The sequence below is a fragment of the Cinclus cinclus genome, chromosome 16, assembly GCF_963662255.1.
Source record: "Cinclus cinclus chromosome 16, bCinCin1.1, whole genome shotgun sequence".
In the NCBI taxonomy this organism is placed as follows: domain Eukaryota; kingdom Metazoa; phylum Chordata; class Aves; order Passeriformes; family Cinclidae; genus Cinclus; species Cinclus cinclus.
Genome location: NC_085061.1, coordinates 7,337,639 through 7,362,905, shown reverse-complemented (window position 1 = coordinate 7,362,905; position 25,267 = coordinate 7,337,639). Strand labels below are relative to the sequence as shown.

Below are 25,267 nucleotides of genomic sequence, written 5' to 3'. Positions count from 1 at the left end.
GACGGGACCGGGCGGCGCGGGGTCGGAGGAGCTGAGGGGTCTCTCCCCGGTGGTGCGGGGTGAGTCTGGGGGTCGGGAAGCCGGGGTTCTTCCCCCGTGAGGTGAGGAGGGTTCGGGGACGGGAAGGGCTGTGCTGACACCGGCTGTGAGCCGAAGGGCCCGGGTAGCCTTGGGCCTGGGGGAGGCGGTGGAGCCCACCCAAGGGAAAATCGGGATTTAATGGTTTTTGCTTGGCTCGTACCGCGCCTAAAGCCGAGGGCAGCTCGCCCACCCGCTGCCTGCCCGGCTGGCTCAGCTCCCGCCACCGCTCTGGGCTTTGCTGTGGTTAATCTCTTTTTCTGGTTGAGCTCTGCAGCCAGTCTACCGGCAGCTGTGCACACACTTATAATTGACTGCATAAAATCCCTTAACAAGCAGCTCCTGCAGAATAGTTCCTAAATGTGTTTTCTATAAATGGGTAATTGTAACTTCTCTTTATTTTTTAGTTTGCTGTTGTCCCACACACAATATAAATTTTCATTTAAGTTGCTGACAATATTAATACCTTTCTAATAGTGTTTATTCTGGAGGCTTCTAACTTTTTTTCTCTGATTATGTCTTTTTACTTTTATTTTTAACAAGACCTAGTGTATTCATGTAATGGATATACACATCAGGAAAATGGTGTGGTTGTTGGACAATAATTAATATTTGGAAAAAAATTGGGTAAGGAAACTTACTAAATCTAGTTCAGACTTCATATGTAGATAGAAATTATAATTTATATAAAGTATATACTATACCCCTTCAAAACATCATATATTAAATTAGTGCTTAAACAACTGTCAAAGTATAGAACAGTTCCTACAGAAGAAAACTTGAAATTACATTATGACAGTACTGGAATATTATGGGTAATGAATTGTTCTCATAAAATGATTGTCCTGTAGGCTGACAAAATTCCATCTGTAGGGTGATCATCCACCATGGCAAGATTTTGCTGTGCTTCATTTAGGACCAGATAATGGATTGCTGGAAACACATAGCAGCAAGACACAAGATGTGTTGGTAGGTGAGTTTTCCTACAAAATGGAGCAACTAGTACAGTAATGCATACCCACTATAAATTTATAGTGAGGAATAAATGAATTGATAGGCAGCTAATACGTTTCCTTACATACATTTGCACATATACACAAACAGTTTGGTAGATGTGATAACTCACATTGTGAAACTGCATGTAGTTTCTCTGCAGAGATGAATCTGAGAACATATTGGGCAAAACAATAAATGAGATCAACTGTTGATACAGCTTTTTTCTTCCAGAAGGCAGAAGCCAATATATATCAGTTCAAACTCTGAGTTGTGTTTGGGAGATGCTTATTTTCATTCTTCTCTGGTAAATCACTGGTGTATTTACTTTAAATCTTTTATCAAACTCTTCTATTTCTTGTCTTCATTCCTTCTGCTCTAAACTAAGCTCTCTTTCCCCTTCCTTTAGCTCACGGTCTGGGGGTATTGTGAAAGCTTCTTTTCTGTTGTATCCCACATTCAAAAGAGTATTCCAGTACATAAAATTATGTTCTTGGACATGGAATGCCTAGCAGCAACCCTCCTTAGGACTTATATTTTTGTTCCATTTAAACAGTACATTTAGTTTCTCATACTGCATGTAATTTTTTCTCACTTCATCTGTAGAGAGGACAAATGAAGAAAACACAGTCTCAAACGGTGCAAACAACAGAAGAATGGATAAGAAACTACAGTTTGGAATCCTTGCAATTAACATTGGAGTATCTGGTAAATGTAGGCAATGCTATTTTGTAAGTACAACACTACCTTTTCTCTAGTCAGTCTTAACTTTTGTGCATCTCGATGTTAACCATGCACAGTGCTCCAGGAATTCAGGAAATGGTGGTGAAGAGATGGAGTTTACAGAGGAGACTGTTACTGATTTTGAATCCAGACTTTCTGAGTAAGTATCCATCCTTACTGTTCCAATGTGTAACTGATTCTGTATCTCCATTACTGCAGGCACTGCCTTAAATCCTAATTTGTTGTCTCAGGGCACTTCAGAGTATCTCAACAGTAAATCCTTTCTGCTGAGATTTAGAGTAAGGGATAATTTTATGTCACTACAGCTGAAGTTTGGGTTTTTTTTAAGGAAGATGTTTATCAAACAGGTATTGATGTGAAGCAGTTAGCTCATTTTACAAAGGCAGCCAGTAACACTGTGTAGCCAGGGGTTGTACTTAATGTAACTTGGATTAGCTTCAAGTCATGGATGCAGTCCTGACGTGGAAATTGAAAGTATTCTAAGTGAATTTTAAATGTATAAAATAAAGGAAACTTAAATAATTTAATTTACAGGTTCAATAAGCTGTAGAATAATCTTCACAATTTATAAGAGTGCTGCCATTTCAGCATACCTCACTGTTAGGCTGTTATAAAGCAGAAGGAGCTTTTCTGTTTTGAAAAAGTAAAATAGATTTTCCCCTTTAAAATGTTGGCTTAAACTTTCTGTTTGCCAGCTTGTAGACACTGTGCACAAGGAATTAAAAATCCATTGGTTAAAGTAAAAGAATTTTAGAGGACAGGAAGTACTTTGTTTTACCTCAGGTTATAACTGTTTTGATATTAAAGTGTTGGAAAGCTGTTCTGCTTTAGGGAAAGATGTATTTAATTGGTTAGCTCTTCAACTGCCAGTTGTGTAAGGGCATATTTAACATATTTTAAAATACCTGTTTCTCAGAGACTTTGCGTGTGTGAGAAAAGTGATGTGATGAAGACAGGGGGTTGATTGTTACATTGAAACCCAGTGTGAGAGAATGCTGTAGCTAAATGTGTGCTCTGCCTTTTGTCAGAGTGATTGAACTCTATCAGCACCGAATTCAGTGGCTGTTGCAGGACAGCAGAAAGGTAACTTGAACTTTGCAGCGTATTTTTAGAAGGAAACTCTGTAAGGCATTAAAGACTAAATTAACTTTTGAATAGTGGTGAAAAGTGGCTTCCAGAAAACCTTTGTATTTTCATTATTTACTACAAGTTCCACATCATATACAGTGATGTTGGCATTTTTTCCTGACCTTTCACTGATACACTGTTTTGTGTTTTCTTGATTTAGTCTTTTCCTTTCACTTCGAAGTCTTAGTGATCAGGTACTCTTAGCACAATTTAAATGGGAGCAGACAATACTGAGCTTAACCTCTGCCTGGAGTGGAGCTGTCTTTGTAGTTCATTGTGCCCAGTCTTGCACAGCTGCTTCATCACGCTGTGCCTGGCAGTGCTAATGCTCAGGATGTAACTCCCTCTTGAAAAGAATAGGGAAAGAAGCAGCATTCCAAAATCTGCTTTCCACAAAGTTGCTTGATTTAGCCTGAAGGGGACAAAGTTATTTTGTATTTATCCTCTCAAAACAAACAAGCTGTCTTGGGAAGAAGGTAGTATGATTCACTGGTAAGGATTAACTGGGAGCCTAACTGGAGTAGGACTCTCTTTCTTCTTCTTCTTTTCTTCCTTGGCTTTGTCATTGTGCTAAAAAGTGTACATCTTTATGCTAAAAAGTTTAAAATTAAAACAAATACCTAATACTTGATTTAAGAATTGTGTTGTACAGAATAAACAGCAAAATTACTAAACCATAGATAAACTAGTATTTACAGTGACTTTTATCTTTTAAGGTGTTTGGTGTTATAAAAGGAACTAAAGTTGGACTTTTGGTTGATGTGTCTCATTTGAGTTATGGAGCTAGACTATTGGATTTTCAGAAGAACCTTTTGGTAAGTAATAGTGAAGCAGATTTTAACATACTAATCAAGCTTTTGTGGAACTAGAAGCCAGGAACCAAATAAAAAAAAAATCTGCTTAAAATCATAATATTCAATAGAATAGAAATGTTCTGTTGTAGAAAAGTATGTTCCAAATGTCTTTGAAAGTGTAGGATTTGTTAATGTTCAGATCAAAACAGATCCAGAACACTTCAAAATATTATTAAGGGAAGTGTTATTGTTAAAGTTTCTTGATTCTGTCAACATTCTCTATGGAATTAACTTGCTTAACAAAAGCAGCTGTAAGAGGTAGAGCCAAATTGTACATAGAGCTATTTATAGTAAATATAGTTTCAAGTTAACGTTTTGTTACACTAAGGCCCACTCCACAATTCTAGTCAGAACCTTGGTGAATTAATTACTTTCCGTGTTTTTAGAAGAAACTTGTCCTTTATTGTGCTCTTTGTTTTTAGAAAACTTCTGCTGTAAGGAAGGAAGATGTAATTTAGCTGGTTAATTGTCTGTATTTGATAATTGGTACAATTCAATTTCCCACATTCAGGAATTATTTACCATCAATTTATATTATTTGTGGTTTTCATTTGTGTGTTTCAAATAAAACTCCTTCAAGAAAACTCAGTTTCCACATAGTCTGGTTTGCTTAGCCTGCATATCTGAGCTATTGTTCATGATTATGTGCTAACCATGTTTTAGAAATTGCCTGGCAAGTGAATATGTGCATTCTAGATCACTGCTGTTTCATGTGGTCATCAGCTGAAGAGAAAAGCTGGTACCAGTCCAGCAAATATCCCTGCCTCCTGCCCCATTAACAAATTAGTAGGAATGCCATAAGTTTGCAGGTTTTGTCTCTGTCCTTACCAAATATTTGAATCTCTCTGAGCTTTTCTTGGAAGCTTTTTTAGTGGTAGCTGAAAATAGTGCTGTAACTATTTTTAGGAAATTACTGTTTTTAGTCTTTTACATAATAACCCTACCAGAAGCAGCATGGATAGTAATGCATTCATAATTTTTTCATTTATTAGTGCTTAATAGATGAGCAGCTTTGTTATAAGAAGCAATTGTACTGCCTCTCATTCAGTACAGAAATTTCACCACTGTGGGAGAGTCCAAAAACCATCAATGGTCATGTGTAAGTAAGTTAATTTCTCTGAAAAATCAAGGTGTTTCAAAGAAGATCTCCTTTTATTCTGAGCAATCTCTTGTAGGTAATAGTGTTTTTCATCTTGTGCCTGCTTATAGTGATTATAAGAGGGGAGAAGAGTAATGAATTTGACATGTGGTCAGTGGTTTCAAGATGGCTTTCATGTATAAAATATCTTAGCTGTTCCTGTGGTTTGTAGTAATCTTTGTGATCCATCTTATTTAGCACCTAAATATTCTTTTTCTTGTTTCCCTCTCCTAGGCTACATGAAGCAAGACAGTGGATACAAGAGCTGGAGCCTGGTCGAGGCTGCAATTTGCTGAAAGCCTTAAGGCATGTCCTTCCAATGAAAGAACTGAATTCCTTGGTTCTTATTGTAGGAAGCTGGTAAGTTCATTATCTGTCTTCAGAACCAGATTTAACTTGGATACAGTATTGGTACAAGAAAATGAACTTGATACAAAATAAATAGAAAATTCAAGGTCCCTGTATTACATGTTTTTAGTTTATACTTTTGAATTCTTTTATTTCTTCCCCTTTTTGCTATTTATAAATTTTCTCTTTTCTGGTATGAAGCTATGTTTTCCCTTTGCAGATCGCTTATCACAGCAATCTATTGAGAGCCTGGTAGTTCTAAGTTTACCTCAGTTAAGTGTCATTAAAGATGTCACTGAAAGAGTTCCACACCTCTGGGAAGATAAGAGGATAAGAGATTTTGCTATAAAATAGCATTAAGCATTCAAAGATTCTTCTCTCTGTGATCATAGTATTGCTGATGGAGAATTCAAAATGTCTGATTAAATAAATGAAACTGGATGGGATTATCCATATCCAGTTATGGACCTCAGTTCTGCAGTTCTGCTGTCATAATTTGAAATTTGCAATATTGGAGTTGGGATTCCAAGGAAAAGACTACAATAAGGATTCTAGGAGTGTTACCTTACTCCTAGTTTACTAATTGTATTGCATTTTAAATGTGCAAAAAGGGATAATATAAGCTTGGCAAGATTGATACTTAGAGTACTTGAACTTAAATTTCAGCTAACTTACTGAACACACAGTCTTGATTGCAAGGTTCCAAGTTATGCTTAAATCTGCTCTGAACAGAAAACAGAAGTTCATACTATGTGAAAAATTCCTTAATTTCTGTCCCTGGCAGAAGTGTATCTGGAAGGAAGGGTTTTTACTAGCCATCAGAGCTCAGGAAATGTAAGCTGTGTGGGACAGTAAGTTCTAAACATAAAGCAAAGTTTTACTTTCTTTGTTGCCTTTGGAAACAGAGTACATCCTTACATCCCAGAGTTGAAAGGTTTTCTGTCACAGAGGCCAAAGCCACAACTCCTGATTTTTAGCTTTCAGGGCTAGCAAGGAATACTTCAGAACATTTCATTCACAATCTGTCATGAATGAGAATGGAATCCTAGTGGGTTTGTTACCATTCAGTTTTTCAGGACAGAACCAAACACCAGTAGTCTCATCTCAGTAATGGTGGAAAGAGAGAGAGAAGGTGCTTCCAAAAGTATGATAATGCTAAATACCTAAATAATTCCCATAATTTATTATTTCTTTCCCAGGTTTTCTTCCACGTCTTGTTCAGTATGGCCTTTCCCCCCTCCATTTTATTACTGCCATTGTTAATATATTTTTTCTCTATTTTTTTTATCAGCCCTGATCAGTCTTTTGAAATATTATGTGATTATACTCAGCAGTGTACACTGGGGAGAAAAGTGGAAATTCACACTGTTACATATGATTGCAGCAACCCTACTTCTCTTGTAAGTAATTGTGTTAATACTTAACTTCCTGAAGTGCCCTGTTGTTTTTTTTCCCTATTCAGCTGTAATGCCTTCTCTCATAAACTTGTGGGGAAGCTAACCTAATCATTAGAGTTCTTGGATTAGTGTTACATTCTCTTCAGAGCAGATTTGCACACATGAAAAAATTGTTTGGGGCATCATCTTGTAACCTGCTTTACTAAGTTAGTTTTTCAGCCATATTAAAATAAGACTGGTAAGCAAATGATGGAAACATAATTACTTTGGCTTTCTCACTACATGTATCTCAAATATTCTTTTTCTGTCTGTACTGAGAACTGAATACCAACAACCCACATTATCAAAAGGGACTATCAAATCAAAGTAACTATTTCTCTTCCTATTTTTATATGTAGACAGTTCTAAAGAGCCTTGCAGAAGCTCTAAGAGGCCGTTACCATTGCTATTCTTCCAAGGGAGAGGTAGGTGACAGAGAGAGAGGCAAAGCAGTTTTCTCTTTTTGATGATTCTTCGCTTGAGAAGGTAAAATAATTATCACCTGAGTAGAAGTTGAAAGTCTCTGTCATAGAAATGCTGAGGATGTGCTCAATAAACCTGTGGTTAATGCTTCCTGCAACTGAAAACATTTCCTAAAAGCGCAATAAATTGTGCAGTTATTGTTTACTGACTTACGGCTGATAAAAGCAGTGGCTTACTGTAGAGTGATTCAAAGTAACAAAGTAATATCTTGTTTATAAATGATTACTAATTTATATGCAGAGCATTAGATACATTTACACTCAATTCTGCTATGCCAGGCAGTCTTGTATTGATGTTTGCACAGTAAAGTAAGAAAGCTACTTTCAGTTGGTGTTTGAACAGTAGTTAACTTATTTTTCACCATTTGTTTTTATAATTGCAGAATTTTGATAGCAGTGATTTTCATCTGTTACTTCAAGAGTCCCAGAAGGCTAAGGACCTACTCAAGAGCATCAAACAGACTTTCCAAAGAAGAGTTGGTGGCTTGCTTGGTAGTAAAAGAGCAGATGTATGTATATGTTTATTTTAAGATGTACTTTGAATAATTAAGATTGGAAATTTTAAGTGTCTACAATATGGAAAAAAAGGTGTATAATTGATCAGGTATTTTGATATGTGAAATTTAAATTTTCTCTATTGAACATCGATTGTAAGAGCAAATTAATAAAAAAAGTCATTAAAGGAGACATTTTACTAAATATTCTCCAAAATGCATGAGAAGAACATTGTCCTGTGATGGTAATGGGTATCTAAGGAGCACTAGCCTAACTCTATGCACAATCATATAAATGAAGTTCCAACAGTCCTTTAAATTGGTGAAAAGATACTTACTCCTTTGTGATTAGTTGGACACTTAAATCCCTTGCAAACTTATAAGGGCTTGTTTTGGTAGAACTGTTATACAAGTCTGGGAGGAATTTTTTTTGTTAGCAAAACAGTTTGTTCTCTGTCACAACCACTGCAGGTACTTGTGTGATGTGACATGTGTTCTGAAAGGGGGCTGAAAGCTCACAGTGGGTATCCTGTGTACCTGGTCATCTGACCTGAGACATTCCACGCAGGAGGCATAGTAGGCATTTGTGAATGAAATTTCTAATTATTTTCCCCCTCATCCATCCTATGCTGTACTTTTTTTTTTTTTCCTCTCTCTCTTCCAACCTCATACTTACCAAGGACTGTGTAGACTACCTATGGAGCAGAAGTCACTCTTCTATAGATACAGAGGATTCTATGTCCACAGTAAAAGCCCATTTTTAAGAGGACCAGCGATAGCTGTTTTCTATGTGTTTTGCTTGTTGGAATCCCAGAACTTTAGTTTTAATTATGTTCACCAGGATTTTGTGATGGATAATTTAAACTGAGTATAAAAATAAATTACATTAAAACTTGCAAGAGCTCTTCTTTAAATCCATTTTAGGTTTCCACAGCATTTGCAAATACAGCACCTTTCAGCTTCTTCCCGAAGCCTCCAAAGCACAAAGGACCATTAGTTATTCAAACACCAGGCATCCTGGGCAAAACCTCAGCAGACTGGTTAAAGACATATGGATTGAAAGGTAACACAGAAAGAAAAGCTCAACAGGTATGAAATATGAATTAAAGACAGAGCATGTGTTTTATTTAATGTATTTTTTTCTTCATATAGCTAAAAAGTTAGACCTTTATCAAGTTCTGGCTCCCAATGCCTTCTCTCCTGTGGAAGATTTTGTACCTATTCTTAAAAAAACAGTTTCATCAACTCTACATGAGGCAAGTGATGAGGAACTTTTTTTCATTGGGTTTGTGGGGTTCTTTCTTTCTATTGCTACATTTTTCTAATTAAAATCAGTATTTATAAGTTAGCTGAAATTCTACTGAATTTTGACATTTGAGTCATAGATTCAACTCAAATACTCTTAATGCTGCTCCTAAGAATGATTCGGGAAGAAATGCCATGTTAGTCTATCTTATGTTGGGTTCTGTAAACAGTTAATTCTATTTATCCTTCTAGAAAGTGATGATGCAGTTTGAGTGGTATGATGGAACTGTAAAAAATATCCATGTTGACCTGCCAGTATTGTACAACTATCAGGTGAGTTGTCTGTCATGATGTGGCCTTGTCAGGGCTAGACTTCTATCTAATTATTCTTCATAAATTGTCTTGTTGGCTAAGTACTGCAAGGATTCATGTCCAGACAGCTGTCCATGTAAGTCTGCTGCCACTGGAATTCTTACAGGCAGTAGTGATTCTTGAGGATTTTCCCCTAGATCAGAATGCAGCTCATCAGAATGGGACAAGTTTAATGAAAGAGAAGCTGGCTGGGGATGTTTGCAACCAGGGTTTGCTATACAGTGGTCTGTCAGTCCTTCTTCTTTCTCACTTCACTGGCAGTCCTGACAAAGGGCTATGAGAATGTTTCCAGGCAGGGTAAATAATTCATTAAAGTGAGAGTGATGTGAAGTCTGTGGAACTCTACAGCCAGATCCAAAGGAGAGTGTGAAGTGACTGAAATGAAAAGCAGCTTCAGTGGCTCTTTGCTCACTGGTAGATGCTTTTGTTTTGTGCTCCAAAAGCATGCTGAATTATAGTTCTATTTCTGAGTTAAGTGCCCTTTTCTAGCTTGATATGCTCTTATATAGTACCTGCATATACTTGGAAAGGTCACAGTGTATAGAGTTTGGACAAATTACTTTAAAATCAAATTGAGAGCATTAAAGAATTACATGTGTTTAAGAATATTGTTTTTATGTTAGATTATGTGTTTTGTTATGAACACTGCCTAAAAATGCTATTGAAGAAAGGGTAAGCTTGCAAAAAATGTATTTTAAAGCTCTTTTTTTTCTTTTATTGATATGCCTGAACACCATTTTGGAACATGGTGGCAAGAGGAAAAGTGAAGTGGAGATACAGACCTTTAGATTCTCTGTTGCTTTTTATCACAGTATGTTTTTTTTCATGGACTGTGTTCTCATATCTATCCTAAGAATTAAATGTTACTATCTAAATGAATTTTTTTTTTTTCATTACTGTGCTGGTAATGTTATTTCTGTCTTAAGTATTTGATAATAAAAGACTTTAACTTTTTATTTTTAACATAAATTTTCTTTATTTATGCATAGAAACTCCTTGCTAAAATGGTAAAAATCTATGAGAAACGAATTGACTGGCTGTCTGTTGCTAGCAGAAGAATATGGGGAAGTGTTTGTGAAAGAAGGTATTGTATTTTGTATGTTGTATTTTGGGTTTTTTTGTGAGGTTTAAAGTCTTAATGTGTTTGAGGACAGTGTTTATTTACATCTTGTCTGAGGCCTTACTCAACCTCAATTGCACATTTGCTCTTTTTCCTGTTTACAAACCTTTACTATGGAGTTTCAGATCAAAGGAAGGCTGCCTGTCACTGTGGATTGTCTTTCTTATTGATTAGGGACTGAATTGGCCCATCTAGCCACTGTGTTGTTCTGGGAACTCACATGCTACTGACTGTCCATCTCATCTGTGGGTCTTTTCAAAACTACTGCTTCCAAATTATTCCCTGTCCATTAACTGTGACCATCCTGCACTGTCTCTGCAAGCAAGACTTAAAACTGACCATGCTGAGCAGGTCATCATTAACACTTTTCTCTAAATAGGTAACATGCTCAATAACATCAGTCAGTCCATACCTGAGCAAACACTCTGACACTGATGAGCTGAGAGAAAGTTTAACTGTTTGTGTTAGGAGTAATATTCCATATGTTCCTGGAGTGTTGGCTGGGAAAGGACAATGAACTAGGCAGCAACTCTCCTTGCTGGCAAACATCCATGCATTCCAGGAGGGTTTTATATACTCAAGTACAGAGAAGGAGGAGGAGCTCTTTGGGGTTCAGGAGCCATTATGGCACTACAATTAGCCAGCAACCTGATTATGCCATAGTTTAGGAAAGACAGAAGTTTCCATTACTATTCCTACTTTTATTTTTTAAATGCCACCTAATGTTTTGCAGAATTTTCTACAAATATAGATTCAGTGTTTATACATTTTGGTATATAGGTAGAAGATACTTTCCCTGACAAGTTAGAGTGCAGTGAAGATAACGAATACATAATTAAATAAGACTTTTTTCTGTTTTTAAATGAATAGCATTTTTTTATATAGGGTGGTTATACTTGTTGATATATCAGTGACAAACTCTACCTACATCTCTCATATCCAACATTCTTTGAGACTTCTACTTGAGGAACAAATGTCAAATAAGGATTACTTCAACATTATAGCGTAAGTAACTATTTAAGAGTCTTTTCAAATAACTCTAATGCATTGCAATGAAAGAAGTATGCTGTGAGATTGTATTTACTAAAAAGCATATTTTAGTATTTGATGATTTTTAGTGAAGTATTTGCAAGACTAGCATGGATTGGTCCTTATTGGGTGAGTGTATGAATCAGATGTATGGAGGCCAGATTAGTAATTAAAAATCTCTGTTTTGGGTGAGGGTCACTGGAATTGCATCATACCTGTACCAAATACTCATCCTGCTATATTGTTCATAACAGTATTAATTCACCTGTCAGAAACGTACCAGAAGAGCATTTTAATGTCTCAGGTGCCATAACTGAGAGCACCCTTTAAATTTTACAGTAACTCAAATACTGTTTAATATATTTTAGTGTTAAAAGTCTGTTCTTGGCATTGGCAGGCAGTGGCACAACTACTAAGCAGCTGCTGGACAGGTGTCTGGCAGGTAAAAGTAGGACCCAGAAGCTCATGGAGTTCTTAACATGGTGTGAGAACAGAGCCTTTATCTCACAAGAGAGACACTGGCAGCAGCTGAGGGTTGGAGTTACTTTTTCACAATCCTTCCACTGAGCTTTTCCCAGCTCATGTAGGATCCTGTTCAGGAAAGAACATCAAACAAACCTTGGCTGATGGATAAATGTGGGTAGTTAAATGGTTTGAAATAGAAAATAGTTGGCATCAGTTTTATGTCTGTAATACCCCAAATGAGATTTTTCTTCTTCAGTGAATTTGTTTTATCTTATTGCTTGTTCTAAACCATAATCTGGAAATTAATTGCTGTTACTTTTCTGTGAAAGATTTGGGAGTGACATTGTGCCTTGGCAGCAGGAACTGCTTCCTTCCCAACCAGAAAACTTAGAAAAGGCTTGGAGGTAGGATCAAATAATTATCCCATGTATGTGAATTTCACAAAGAAAAATTGCAAACAACTAAAAAATTGTGTGAGTTTATCATGTTACAAAAATAGGCTGCCATCTTCCACACTGATATGTTCATAGTGGTTTCTTGTGAAAACAGCATTGTAAAAGTTAATAAGCTTGGTGACTTTGTATTTCATATGTATATATAATGTATATGTACACAGATACAGAAGTGTCTGTGTAAGGAATGAAGAGGTTACATGAAGAATTGAATACTGCTTCAAATACAGTTGGGATGTGAGAGCTAAGCAACAGGGTTTTTCCCACATGCTTTGGAAAAAAAAAACCCCTAGGTTTCTGTTTGTGGAGTCACACCTTCTGTGTTCCCATTATACCTCTGGTTTCATTTCTGTTTCTGTAAGTTCTTCTATGTTAATATTTTTCCACATAAAATTAGGAGAGAATTCTTTCCTCTTTATGCTTTGTTTCTCACTTTGAAAACTAGTTTGCCATGCTGGCAGTACAGAAACCAGAACAAATAATTTGTTACATAATCTGGTTTTGCTCTCTGTCGTTTTCAAAAATTTTAGACTCCAGTGCAGTGTTACTTAAGATGCTTAGTTCTTTTTATTGCTTTGAGTAGAAACGAGAGCTTTTGTTTCTTTGTTATTTGAACTGTAAACATCTTGGTTTAGGTGGGTGTTGAGCTTGGAGTGCAAGGGCAGTAGAAATTTCATGAGTGCGCTCAGAAGAGCTGTGGAAGTTGACTTCAAAGACAAAGATAAACACAAATCACAGGGACTCTACCTGCTGACTACTGGAATACCTGATCAGGAAACAGTGAGTGTCATCATAGGCAACTTTTCTCTAAGAGTTCCTATCAAAATAAATACCAACTTTAGTTTTCTCTTTTTTCCCCTTATGGCCAGTCATCACAGTTCATTGGCAGAGTATTCCTCCTTTACATACCTAAGGTAGCACAACTGTCAGGATTCCAAACTTCCATTTCTTCAATTGTTAGTCATGTGTTGGAGGTAGCAATTATTAATTATGTGTGAATTATAGAAAATTCAAGATGTACTTTTAGGATTCCTTTCTCACTCCAGCTCTGGACATCATTTCGCTTCAGATTTCTGAGTTTGAACAAGCTGATTTATTTAATTTATAATTTCTGTACAACTCATGGGAACAAAGACACAAATAATTTTCCAGTGGAACTCCATAGTATGCCAGGTAGAGACAGCTCCTGTTTTTATCCCAGTAATCCCTTGCTTGGATCCATGTTTGTAGTGAATGTGCTCCGTGGCCATTAAGCTGCGTGCACAGTCTCAAGTTTCTACTTGTGTGCACTGAGATGTCTCCTGCTTTTGTTACCAAACCTTTGGAAATTCTGGGCAGACCTAAGAAATCATTAAAGCCTGTATGATTGACAAGAAAATGAGGGGCAAATGGACAGATTCAGCCCTACTTTGCTTCAGGGCACAGCAAAATTGATGTCCGCGATCTCTGTCTTTGGTTCCCAAGTTTACCCCAGCTCACCTCTTGCCTGCAGAAGAGCTGTTGCCACTGTGACCAGCAATAGTGACAATAGTCTTGTATCTGCATGGACTGAGGAGATATTGGACTGCTCAGGGTAGGTTCCTGTGCTGAACTGCTCCAACTGGGAGGATCTATACATCAGGCAGGAACCAGTGGAGTAGATGGAAGCTTGTCTGAGACAGAGGTGCACCCCGATGTTTCTTTTTCCTGTCTTACAGCACACAATCAGTGCTTATGTGGCTGAGGCTTGTGGAGGTTTTGATATACAGCTGCACGTCTGTCTGTTCACTCAGAAGGGCACTGACTGCAGTGGGATTATTCCAGCCCGCTACGCCAACCCAACGGAAACTGCCAGTGCTTTCAAAGAAATGGTACAGGCAGCCAATGGGAGGTTTCACTGGTTTGGAGAAGCAGGTATGAACAAAGGAAAGTCAGCACATTCTTCTTTTTCATTAATGAAATCATATTCATTAATGCTTTTTTACTCCCAAATCAAGTAGTTTACTTTTTTTAAGACATGCTGATGCTGTACTAGCACTGAGATATAAACACAGGTCATAGTTTTATTGAGACTTTCAATCACACTGCAGAATATTATAATGCAGCCTTAATGAAGGAATTTGTTTGGGGGTCTTTTTTCTATTTGAATTCACTATTTTCTGTTAGCCTTTTAAAAGATGCTTTAAAATATAGTTACTGATAGGTCCAGATGATCAGGCTTTCAGGAAACAAAGGTTTTTTGATTCTCTGCTTTGGTATTTAGCATGTTTTACAAATTGCTGTATATTTTAAAAAATACTTATTTTGTGCACTTAAAAAACCTGTGCTAATTAGCATCTATTTGACTATCAGGTATTTTTGAGAGTGATGATATTACCAGTATTATATCTGAAATGGAAAAAGCAAAGAACTACTCCCAAAAGGTATGAATTACATAAAACTTCTTAAATTACATGTTTCTTCCTTAAAAGAAATCAACAGTGTTAGTTCAGCTGACAATTCAGGAGATTGGACAAAACCCTTTTTTGATGAGCAGGGATGTTCTAGAGTGTGAGAATAGTGATTACAGAGTAAATACAGACTAGAAAGCAGTTGCACAATGGCACTGAAATGACTGGTGTTGGAGTAGCCATGATTCCATGCCAAATACAAGGTTGCAGTTCAAGTGATTCTCCTTTTTGTTGCCAATCCTGTGATGAATTCTTTTCAAGTAAATGGATTCTTCGTTATAATAAAGTTATATATGTTGTATGCATATAAACAATACTACATTCTTGTGAGTCCCAATGTAGGGAGGGCTTGGCATTAGCACAATGGCTTTGTCAATTCTGAAACAGTTATTTTCTCAAGTGTACTGAGGATGTAGAACTAGGCTGTATGTCACCATATTCCATGCACATGACTTTTTCCCAAAGATATCCAACAGAATAGCTGAGGCAGTATACATATATGAGGATATATCTATATGAGGCCTGGGAGTGTGGTGGCTGTTTCTTACAAAAGTGTGAATAGAAAGAGATCAGCAGTAAGAACCTTGTTCAGAGGGCTGAGTACCCTGTTAGATGCAAGTCTGAGTCACTAATGTTGGACTTTCTAAGAAGAAGACCTGGTGGCAGTTCAATGACACCTTAAAATACTTTGTTATCATTAAACAGTTGCATATATTTTGTTCACCATCTTCCAATTTGTTCTAGCCTTGATCTATATACACTGCTGCCTTTTGGTTTAATCTGTTTGCCCAGAGCAGGAAGGGTTTCCACAGAGCATGTTTGAGCAAGCACAGCATAAAGGGGTTTCTGTTCAGTTAGAGGTGTTAAGTACAGTCAGATAGGAATTTTGTTTATTATTATAGTAGTAAATACAAAATACCAGTCTTTGAAATGTCATTTCCTTAAATTCCATGTATATGAATTACTAAACAATGTGGATTTCCATTTCAGTGTGCATTCCTAGTGGAGTCCTTAAAGCAACGCTCAGTAAATCAGTCTGTGAAACCCTTCACACCAGGACACTCAAATGTGCTTATGAGGGACAAGGGGGAAAAAAAACAGAAGGTGCCATCTCCTAAACCCACAGCTGTGAGTCTGGCTGGAATGGTTTGAAATGGTCCCATTTTTAATATGCTCTGTGTTAATTAAAGATCCTGCCTAGCTATTGGATGCTCCTCTTGGTGAGAGAAGTGCTCAGTTGAAAATTTGAAGAAATAAGAGCAGGACTGTGATAGTACTTTGAATTTGTTTGCATTCAAAATGCTACATATGCCAAAAAGTGCATCATACTAAGCAATTAATTATAATGGAACTATGCTGTAGTGTCAAAAGGTGTCTAAATAATGCTTCCTCTCACCTTAAAAAGTAATGTTTAATTGGAACGAAGGCAAAGCAGAAATGTACTTTAGCAAATTACATCTATTTTGCAAGTCCTTCTAGAAGGTACTGAGTATTATGGTGTTCTGCTCATTTGCAGATGAGACAGCTGCAGCTCAGTGGCATATCTTTGGCCTCACAGAGAGCCAGCATAAAACAAGAGCAGGATTCAGGATTTGTTTTCCTGCCTGCTGTGCTTATTTCCATGGAGCTGCACTACTGAATCCCTTGGGATTTTGCTAGTGTTTGTTCATTTTGACTGTGCATACATCTGTTTTGAGTAGGTGTGCACATCTGTAATATGCATAAAGGGCCAGTGCTTGCTGGAACTTTCAGTTCTCATCCTAGAATTGGGAATAGCATTGTAGGTGTGGGAATGTAGGAAATGGGCTTGTAGGTGTGGGAATGTTGCAAAGGCTTTGTAGGTCTTCCAGGCTGTTTTATCAAAAGTGACATATTCTCAACACCTCTTCACAAATGCAGGTGAAACTAATTACTCAGAGGTGACAACAGAGCACAGTTTTGCAGGGATTAAAGTTTTAGAAAGTGGGTCCGGGGTTGTCCGTAGATCTTTGGGATATTTATAGTAGAGCTGCATGTTAAATTAGGTGTCAGTTGCTTGAAGGCTCAGTGTCACAGCAAGTCTTATTCTATAGTAGGGTTAAAGAAGTGTTTGTGTTGTTTACCAGACTGTTCAACCCCTAGATGGATAAGCCAAACCCAAAGGAGAAATTACTGATGTCAGCACTAGATTTTCAATAGTCAAGAAAATGCTGAGGAAGATACTAAATACTGTGTTCTATAAAGCAAGGCCATTATCTTACCAGACTGCTCCTTCAGGTGGCAAAAATGGTCCAAACTCCTCTCCCTGAAGATGTTAGTCTTCAGGTTTGTGGTAGCAAATTATATTGGCAAGATAATTAAAACAGAGCAATTAGAGTTACTTAACCCAGCAAGAAACTGCAAATAATGTGTTGTCATGGCAGTCTGTGGATTTGTCAAAGCCAGAGTAAAGTAGAATTAAAGAATAAAGAAACATAGCTCCAGGTTAGAATAATGCAGTTATGATCCAGCTGAAACACTTTTTACTTTGTTGTTGTTGTTGTTATTAAAGGTACTTAAGGATGTTAAAGACAACCATGGTGCAGAGAGAAATACTCCTGTAAGAGTAGTGGCATGGCGTCCTCCTAGTGCCAGAGCAGGAATTCCACCAGGTCTGTATGGATTAGGGGCTTCTTTGTCTTCAGTGGCCTTTGGGTTTTGCTTAAAAGACAGTATTTAAATTAGAGATTTAAATTAAGATTTTAGAAACACCTGGAATTCTAATCTGTTATCAGATTTATAGGAACCATCATGATTGTTTTGGAATTCCTTCGGAATGAATAATTTATCTCATTTGCTTCTACACTGCAAGGAAGGAATGCTGCACAGCTGTGCAATGATTTTCAGGTCCTAGGATTGAATACATGACCTTTATCAAGAAATGTCACATGTGTCTGATGGAAAGTAGAACCCCACTCTGTTCCATACCTGAAGCCATAAAGCTCAGCACTTCAGACATTTATTATGTTATTAGTTCAATGTATATATTACCATGAAATCTGTTAGATCCCATTTTAATTAATATGCTGCTGCACTTGATTTATTTATGATCTAGTAATGAAGGAAAAGTTTAACACCAATGTCAGGTTGTCTGAAGTGCTAACTCTTCCAACTGTTCCTGGTATATAAAAAGCTCTTAAACTTCCAGTTCCTGGTGGTTCCTTAAAGCCCAGTTCATTTTTCCTCCATTTAAAAAAAAAAAATCCTGTATTTTTTCTTTGTATCATTGCTAACATTTGCAATTTATTTTTCTTTACATTAAATTTGAGTCTTCAAATCTACTGATGTTGATATATAGCAGTGCTTACAAATCTGGATTCATATTTGCATCTGAGGTGCTCTGTACAAAGTTATCTCATTTCTCCAACAAATACGCTGTTCAAACCCCTAATTTTTTTTCAAAATAACACCTGTGATGTTCTTCCTGATGGTAACTTCTATATTTGTAAAGGTTTTATTTCTATGAAAGCCTCTTAAGTAGTGCTGTAATACAATTTTTCTAAATCAGCATTAAAGAAAATGAAGCATTTATAATTGTGGTGATAGGAATATATGAAGAAAAGAAGAGGGTTGAATTCTTCTCATGTAAGAGTTTTATCCAGCTGAGCTAAATTAATGGGGGGTTTTTATCTGTTATTTACTTGTAGCACAAACAGTAAAAGAATGGCCTCAGACTGAGAATAAAGGAAAGCACAAACCCAGGAAGCAGGCAGAGCTTTCTGTGTCTGTATTCTACACTGAAGAAGGAAGAAATGTGGGTATGTTATCAGGATGGGATGGGTGAAGCCCTTTTCTTATCAGCACTTTTATAATAAAACTGGCAGGATGATACGTCACTGATAACTGGTGTGCTTGGAACAGTGAGTGAGAGAGAGTTTCACTTAAAAACAGTGCTGATGATTTTTAGTTTGGGTGCTGGTGGGTGGCACTTTTTGCGTGTTTTTTAAATTGGATTTTTCTTTTGTAAAGTCCCTTGGGGTCTTTTAGTCAAAGGTGCTCCAAGGAAAAGCACTGTGAACATGGTTTAGTTGATTACAGAAGATTTGGTTCAGAGATTTTTGATGGTGACAACTTTTAAAAATAAGTGATTTTCTTAGGTACTTTTTTTCATTTCTTAAATAGGTACAATATATCAGAGGTATCCAAAGGCAATGTGTATAAGAAAATCTGTTTGCTCTGTCACATTGCCAAAGGAAGAGGAAATCTGTTCAAGCAAAGAGGTATTTTTCTCCTTACTAATAAATTGTCATTTAGGAACTATCCATCTGAATTAATGTAAATGTTAATTGTGATTCTGTACAATGTTATTACTTAAACTGTTAAAATATTTGCAATAATCCTCTATTTGTTTGTCTTACAAGTGGCTGACCAAGTACAGTATTAAGAAGCTTAAACTGGATTTGCCCAGACTGATGTTTGATTGTACCCACCAGAAGAAAACTGTGGAGTGTCTGCACAAGAAAGTATCAGCAAAATACTGCTCTATCTTCCCCAGTGCAGAAATCAATGTAGGTTTTTGCAGATGTGAGGTACCTACATTATTGAAAGGCTTTGTATTTGTTTAGTGAATGTTGATTGATGTTTCTGGCTTTCTAGTATGATGTTCTCTCCCTGTTCTTTCTAAATCATACTTCCACTAGCAAGGTAGAGAAGGTCTTTTATTCACTGCAAAAAAGCATCTAGCATGTTTGAAGTCCAAACTGCATGTTCTTTACAATGTGTAGCATCTCCTCTGCTCGTACAGGATGAAAAATAATTTTTAAAATTTAAGTAAAACCTTTCAAAATAATGTTTGAGTTAAAACTGTTGGAAAAATGTTGGATCTTAATTCAGTTTGTATAATGATGGGAGAGAAGCACAGAAAGTTAAATGCGAGCAACAGAGTCACAGAATTTTTCTTAGCATATTTCATAGATGTAAAGACAAAAATCTCCCTGATATCCAGTGCCAAGATTGCATATAGATCAGCTGAGCTCAGATTTCCTGAAGTAAGATGCTCTTGTACAAACTGATTTTTTCCAGGGGGTTGTGAAACATCTGCAGTTTCACCCTAAAGAACTGGAAACCTACACAAAACAACTGGAGAATGTGCTGCAGCGCTATATCCAGAGAGTGCAGTGGCTGCTCTCAGGTATTTGTGTGCCTCTGGTTTTCTGGAAAGCACAACTTAAATCTGTAAGAACATTCTTGTCTTGTCATTCTTCTGCTGTTTCTGGCAGAATAGATCTGAATGTAAATCTGAACCTTCAGTGTGAATAAGGGTTCTCTGTCTTGCATGTCTTTGAAAATTTAAAATTTAATATTGTGAATACAAGAGAATTCAGCATCTGTGTAGCTGATAAACATCTTGCTTGCTAGCAAATAATTAAGTTTTGGTGTTCGTGTGTTTGTGAATACAGAGCAGAAGCTTTATCAACAGAATATTTACAGTAACACATACAAGCAAAATTAGCTTTTCTCCATGTTTTGCTAAGAATGTGCCCTGCTTAGAAGCTCAGCATCACTACTGGTGAAGACTATTGTGATCTCTCTACTGCTCATAAAGATCTTTGTTGGGAAACAGTTTAATTTTTTGCTGGATTGTAAAGGAGCTACAAATTATTTAATGCAAGTTGCTACCATCAGCTAGTAATTGATGCTTGATAGTGCTAGTTTTCAAATGGCCAAAGACTTTTCCACTGTTAACCTTTTAACTACCTATTTGCCACATAGATTAGACTTAATTATGTAGAAATGTGCCCAGAATTACCCCGAAAGACTGAGGGTTTACTTTATGCTCAATAAAATAAGCCTTTGTAATAACTCTTAATTAGTTTTAATGTTCTGGCCCAGGAAGCCGAAGATTGTTTGGTACCATTATAGAAGCAAATGTCTGTGTTTTGATTGATACATCTGGTTCCATGGGCCCATATTTGCCATCTGTCACAAAAGAACTTACCTCCCTTATCTGGGAACAGCTGAGAAAAAATGAAGTCAGGTATGGTGAATTACTGATAAAGACTGAAATCTGCTCTCATTGTTATGTAATCTCATTGCTTAATAATTACAGCAATACAGCACTGAAACATAATTCAAGTAATTATTGTATGTTAGAGTATAATATGCATGTGACAAGAACTGCTTTTTCTGTTGCTTTTATCAGTTTTTAGTTCTAAACTCTCTAAGATCTGAGCCTCTGCTGTAGGCTGATGCTGTTTACCCTCTTAGGTTCAGCATTCCCATAGATTTTCTGTTTATGCAAAGTAAGATATGCTTTTTGACTCTTCCAAAGCTGAGGATCTTAATCCAGCACAAGGCTTTGTTAGGCCATTTGGTTGGGTTTGGGTTTTTGTACTGTTGTGTTTGTGTTTGTATTTGGGTTTTTTAAATTTTATTTATTTGCTTATTTCAAAACTGGCTTACCCAAAGTGACTCATTGTATTGGTTAAATGTTGTGGGTCATCTTTCTTCTCAGGTTTAACCTGCTGAGATTTGCACAAAATACAGAGGCTTGGAAAGAGGATCTTGTAGAGGCAACTGATGAAAGCTGCCATGATGCTGTGCAGTGGGCTTCCACATGCCATGCTCATGGGAACTCCTGCATCCTTGCAGCTTTACAGGTTGGTGTGCCACAGCTTGGGGAACACATCCTGTCTTGTGCTGGTAAAACACTTCCACCTGACTGGTGACATTCTAGGAAAATTATTATGTCAAAGTGTACAACATCTTTATATGCATATCACTGAACAGTTTAGAAATCAAGTCACTGTTTCTGGCCCCAGGGCTGATAGATTCTCAAATTAATTGCTCAGACTAAGTTTTTTTTTTTTTTTTTAAAAAGTCAAATACCAATAGTTTTGTTATATTTGTGTTCAAAGAATACTGGAGAGGGTAAATAGGCAGATGCCCAAACTGATGTCTGTGTACAACTGTGGCTGTGATACGTTGCTCTGACCCAAACGGGATTTTAAATAAGCAGTGTTTGTTGGAATCTCATGGGTTTTGAGTACAATTCTTGAAGTTCAGTAACAGGTGAAGAAATTTTTCTCCTATAAAAATTCTCAGTGTAGAAACTAGTGATAGTAACTTAAAACTGAACTTGCAGTTTCACAAGATTTCAAATTGGAATAAAAAAAAAATGTTGTCTTTAATGAACCATTCTTTCAGACATCCTTGTACAATCTCTATATAAATATTGTGGCATTCATCATGAATGAAGTCCAGTAGAGCTACAAGGCGTGTGTGTAGTACAATGAGTCAACTACTGCAGCAAATTTTCGTAATATCTATTCAAGTCCTAGTGAGCCTGATTTTCAGAGATTTGACAACTTGAACTCTCATAATATATGATGTATAAACCTTTGTCAGTAGATCTCCAAAACCAGTTAATTTTCTTATTTCAATGAGATAATTTTTGGCAATGCCCTGCTTACAAATATGTTGTCTTATGCCACAAATTATCTACTTAAATTTTCAAATTTATATACTCTATCTCCTTCCCTAATGAGTGAAAATGAAAAGACAAAACTAAGTTGAATAATAATGTGGCAAATATAAAACCATCTTAAATCATTGAAATGGTGTTTTTGTTCTGAAGTATAACTTTTCAGATAAATGTAGAAATTATTTAAGCATATTTTCTGCTTTCCAGAAGGCTCTCAGTTTCCAAGGTGTAGAGGCACTGTATCTATTGACGGATGGAAAACCAGACACCAGCTGCAGTCTGATTTTGAAAGAAACTGAAAGATTGATAAAGAATCATGATATTAAAGTCCACACCGTTTGTTTTAGCTGTGCAGACAGGTATATGATACTTTGAAAGAACAAAAAAAATTCTTTTTTTCAATAACTACTTTAGTGCTACCAAGATGGTAACAGGGAAGGTTGTTCTGACACAGGTAATTGTCACATGGCCTACATTTCATACAGGAATTTATAATCATGTCCTCCAATCCATTTGTATTGATGTCATATTTTTGAGGAGTTCTTAGAAATTCTTCTGTTGTTGCTTTTGGAAAGTAATTTTCATAAGTAGTTTTCTACTTTTGTGCTAACAGAGGAGCTGTTGAATTCCTGAAGAAGCTTGCTTCCCAAGCAGGAGGGCGCTTCCACTGCAGTTCTGGAGGTGAAGATGGACAATTAGCAGCACACAGAATACTGACAGAGGGGCTGGATGATGAAGATGTATGTTAAATAAATCAGTTTGTTTGGTTTCATTGCAACTCAGTTCTTCATCAGTAGAGAAACTTCATTTTAAAAAGAAAAATAGTGAGAAAATACAGAAGTTCTAAGATATTTCATATTGAAACCAAGAAGAGAAATCTTAGTATCTCTTTTTGCCTTTCTGCTAACTGCCTTGGTAAGGTGCCCAAGCCCATGAAAGGAATACACAGTGCAGTACAGATTTTGAAAGAGAAGTAAAAAAATGTATTATGTGTCTGCATTTGGTGTTTAGGCTAACTTTAGCTTTTACTGTCTTCTTATCCTTGCCATCTTGTGTTTCATTTTAATTGTAAAATCCTTATAGGGTGCTTAGCACATTAATTCTCCAGCATGAGACCTCAGGCATTGCCATAGCAGAAAAATGTTACTAAACATAATGTGATTCAGTCTGGCTTGCTCTGCTCTCCCCTTGTAAGACCAAGAACTTCTCTGCAAGTAGGGAAATTGAGAGCTTAGGATCAGTTAAGTTGGTGAAACAGAAAATAATGAATAGGTGCAAATCAAAAACTTTTAACTATGTTTTCAGAATCCAGTTTTCCCTTACTTTGAAGGAGATGATTTAATGAAACTTACTCAAGAAGTAGCAAAAGCTAGACGTTTCTTAAAGCAGGCAAAATCTTGGAGGTGAGTATTTATCAAGAATCTTTGTATTTATTATTTGATGGAATGCAGGCAAGAATATCTCGCTCTCAATGTCTGTTATATAAAAAAAAAAAGCAGACCTGGAGAATTGTCTCACAGAGCCAACCTGCTGCTTTAAATTGACAAAGTGAAAACCACAGGAAAAGAGAAATTGCTGGGTGGAAGTACTTTCTCAGGGTTAAACAAGACAGAAGCATTTGTCACAGAGCTGTTTGAGGAAAAACAGTGGACACACAGACAACAGTAGAGTTGCACTAGAGAACATTGGCCTGCCAAGATATTCATCAAGGAATTGGGTAAAGCAGATACAGAGCAAGACTGGGGTTTTTTAAATCCTTGTTGCTATAGCTGTAGTTTGTATTTTGGTTCAAAAACATTGCCCAGTCATTCAAATAGGATTAAAAAAAAATCCAGTCTGACCTGCTGGTTGAGAATGCCTGGTTCATGGAGAGTGGAAACTGGAGCCTGGTGTGTAAGAGTGTGTGTGAGTGTGTCAGAGTATGGCTTAGTCTGCAGAATCCAGCATTTAAGGGCTAATCACTCACAAGAGATGCTTGGAGAGGGAGCAGATATATAATTATCCTGTAGGAACAGGGAAGTTGTTGCAGGCAGGCAGAGATAAAGGCTGGTGTTCCACAGCTCTCTCTGTATGTCAGCATTCCAAGGAAAACTGTATTGCTGGTGTAGTGTATAGGAAGGCATTCCTATTAAAATTCTCCAGAAAATGCATAGCACTGTAGCTCTATTAAATATGTAAGAAAGGAAACTTCATTACTTTCAGTTTAAGTTGTATTGTTTTTCCATTTTACTATTTTGTCAATGATGACACTGAGCACCCAGTTGTATTTTAAAAAGTATTCATGTGCTTCACTTGTAGGATTAAATTTCAGATGAAGAATTGATGCTGAAGAGGTTTGGAATCATACCATTTCAAAGTGTGCTCATACCTTCCAGCCTCTAGCAGAACAAAAGACTTATCTTCTTTGTTGTCACAACTGCTGACAGGACAAGAAGTTGCAGATAAGTGCTGCACTGACTCCACTTGGAGACTTTACAGGATTCAAAGTAAATCAAGCCTGAACTCTACAAAATTTAAATATAAGTGGAGAATAGTTTTTAATATGGCTAATACAAATTTAAAAGTGTATGTATCAGTAATTATACAGAGTCACAACTTTTGTTTCTCTTTTACTGCATCATATTAATAATTTCTTCCATTAGTTGCTGCTATGTCTAAATTACCTTTTTTGTCTTTTGGTTTGAGAATTCTTTAGTGGTGCTTATCATTCCTAACAGATGAGACAGATGGCTGTGATGTTAGGAAGGTAATTCTTTATGCCAGTTTTGCATAGAAAGTTCAAGAAATAACCTTAGTGCAGAAAACAAAGCTTGTAATTCATGTTTTTGCACAGAGAAGTTTTGCTAATAATTATTTTGATTCTTTGCTTTTTTTGCTGGAAGTAAAGGAATATTTAGTGCTGATGATTCAGAAGTGATAAAACATGCAAGAAAGTATTACCCTGTTGCTGATGTAGCCTGGTTATGTTTGTATAACCAGGCACTGCCTATCTGCTGAGCAATTCTGTTCTTACATATTT

General features: G+C 36.7%; 1 protein-coding gene across 1 annotated transcript; it reads left to right on the top strand.

Moving 5' to 3' along the window:
- The first annotated feature begins 660 nt into the window (after nt 1-660).
- Nucleotides 661-24,723, top strand: VWA3A (von Willebrand factor A domain containing 3A). The gene is given in 33 exon segments (XM_062503616.1): nt 661-696; nt 698-705; nt 930-1,047; nt 1,678-1,779; nt 1,872-1,954; nt 2,844-2,898; nt 3,660-3,758; nt 4,790-4,896; nt 5,170-5,295; nt 6,575-6,683; nt 7,079-7,144; nt 7,585-7,710; nt 8,620-8,758; nt 8,848-8,951; nt 9,193-9,273; nt 10,302-10,396; nt 11,318-11,437; nt 12,256-12,330; nt 13,014-13,158; nt 14,076-14,271; nt 14,710-14,780; nt 15,798-15,935; nt 17,338-17,437; nt 18,473-18,583; nt 18,948-19,045; nt 19,187-19,333; nt 19,848-19,956; nt 20,658-20,802; nt 21,280-21,424; nt 22,456-22,607; nt 22,862-22,988; nt 23,554-23,651; nt 24,547-24,723. Coding segments are annotated over 33 exon segments (3,456 nt in total). The 3' UTR covers nt 24,572-24,723.
- The last annotated feature ends 544 nt before the right edge of the window (nt 24,724-25,267 follow it).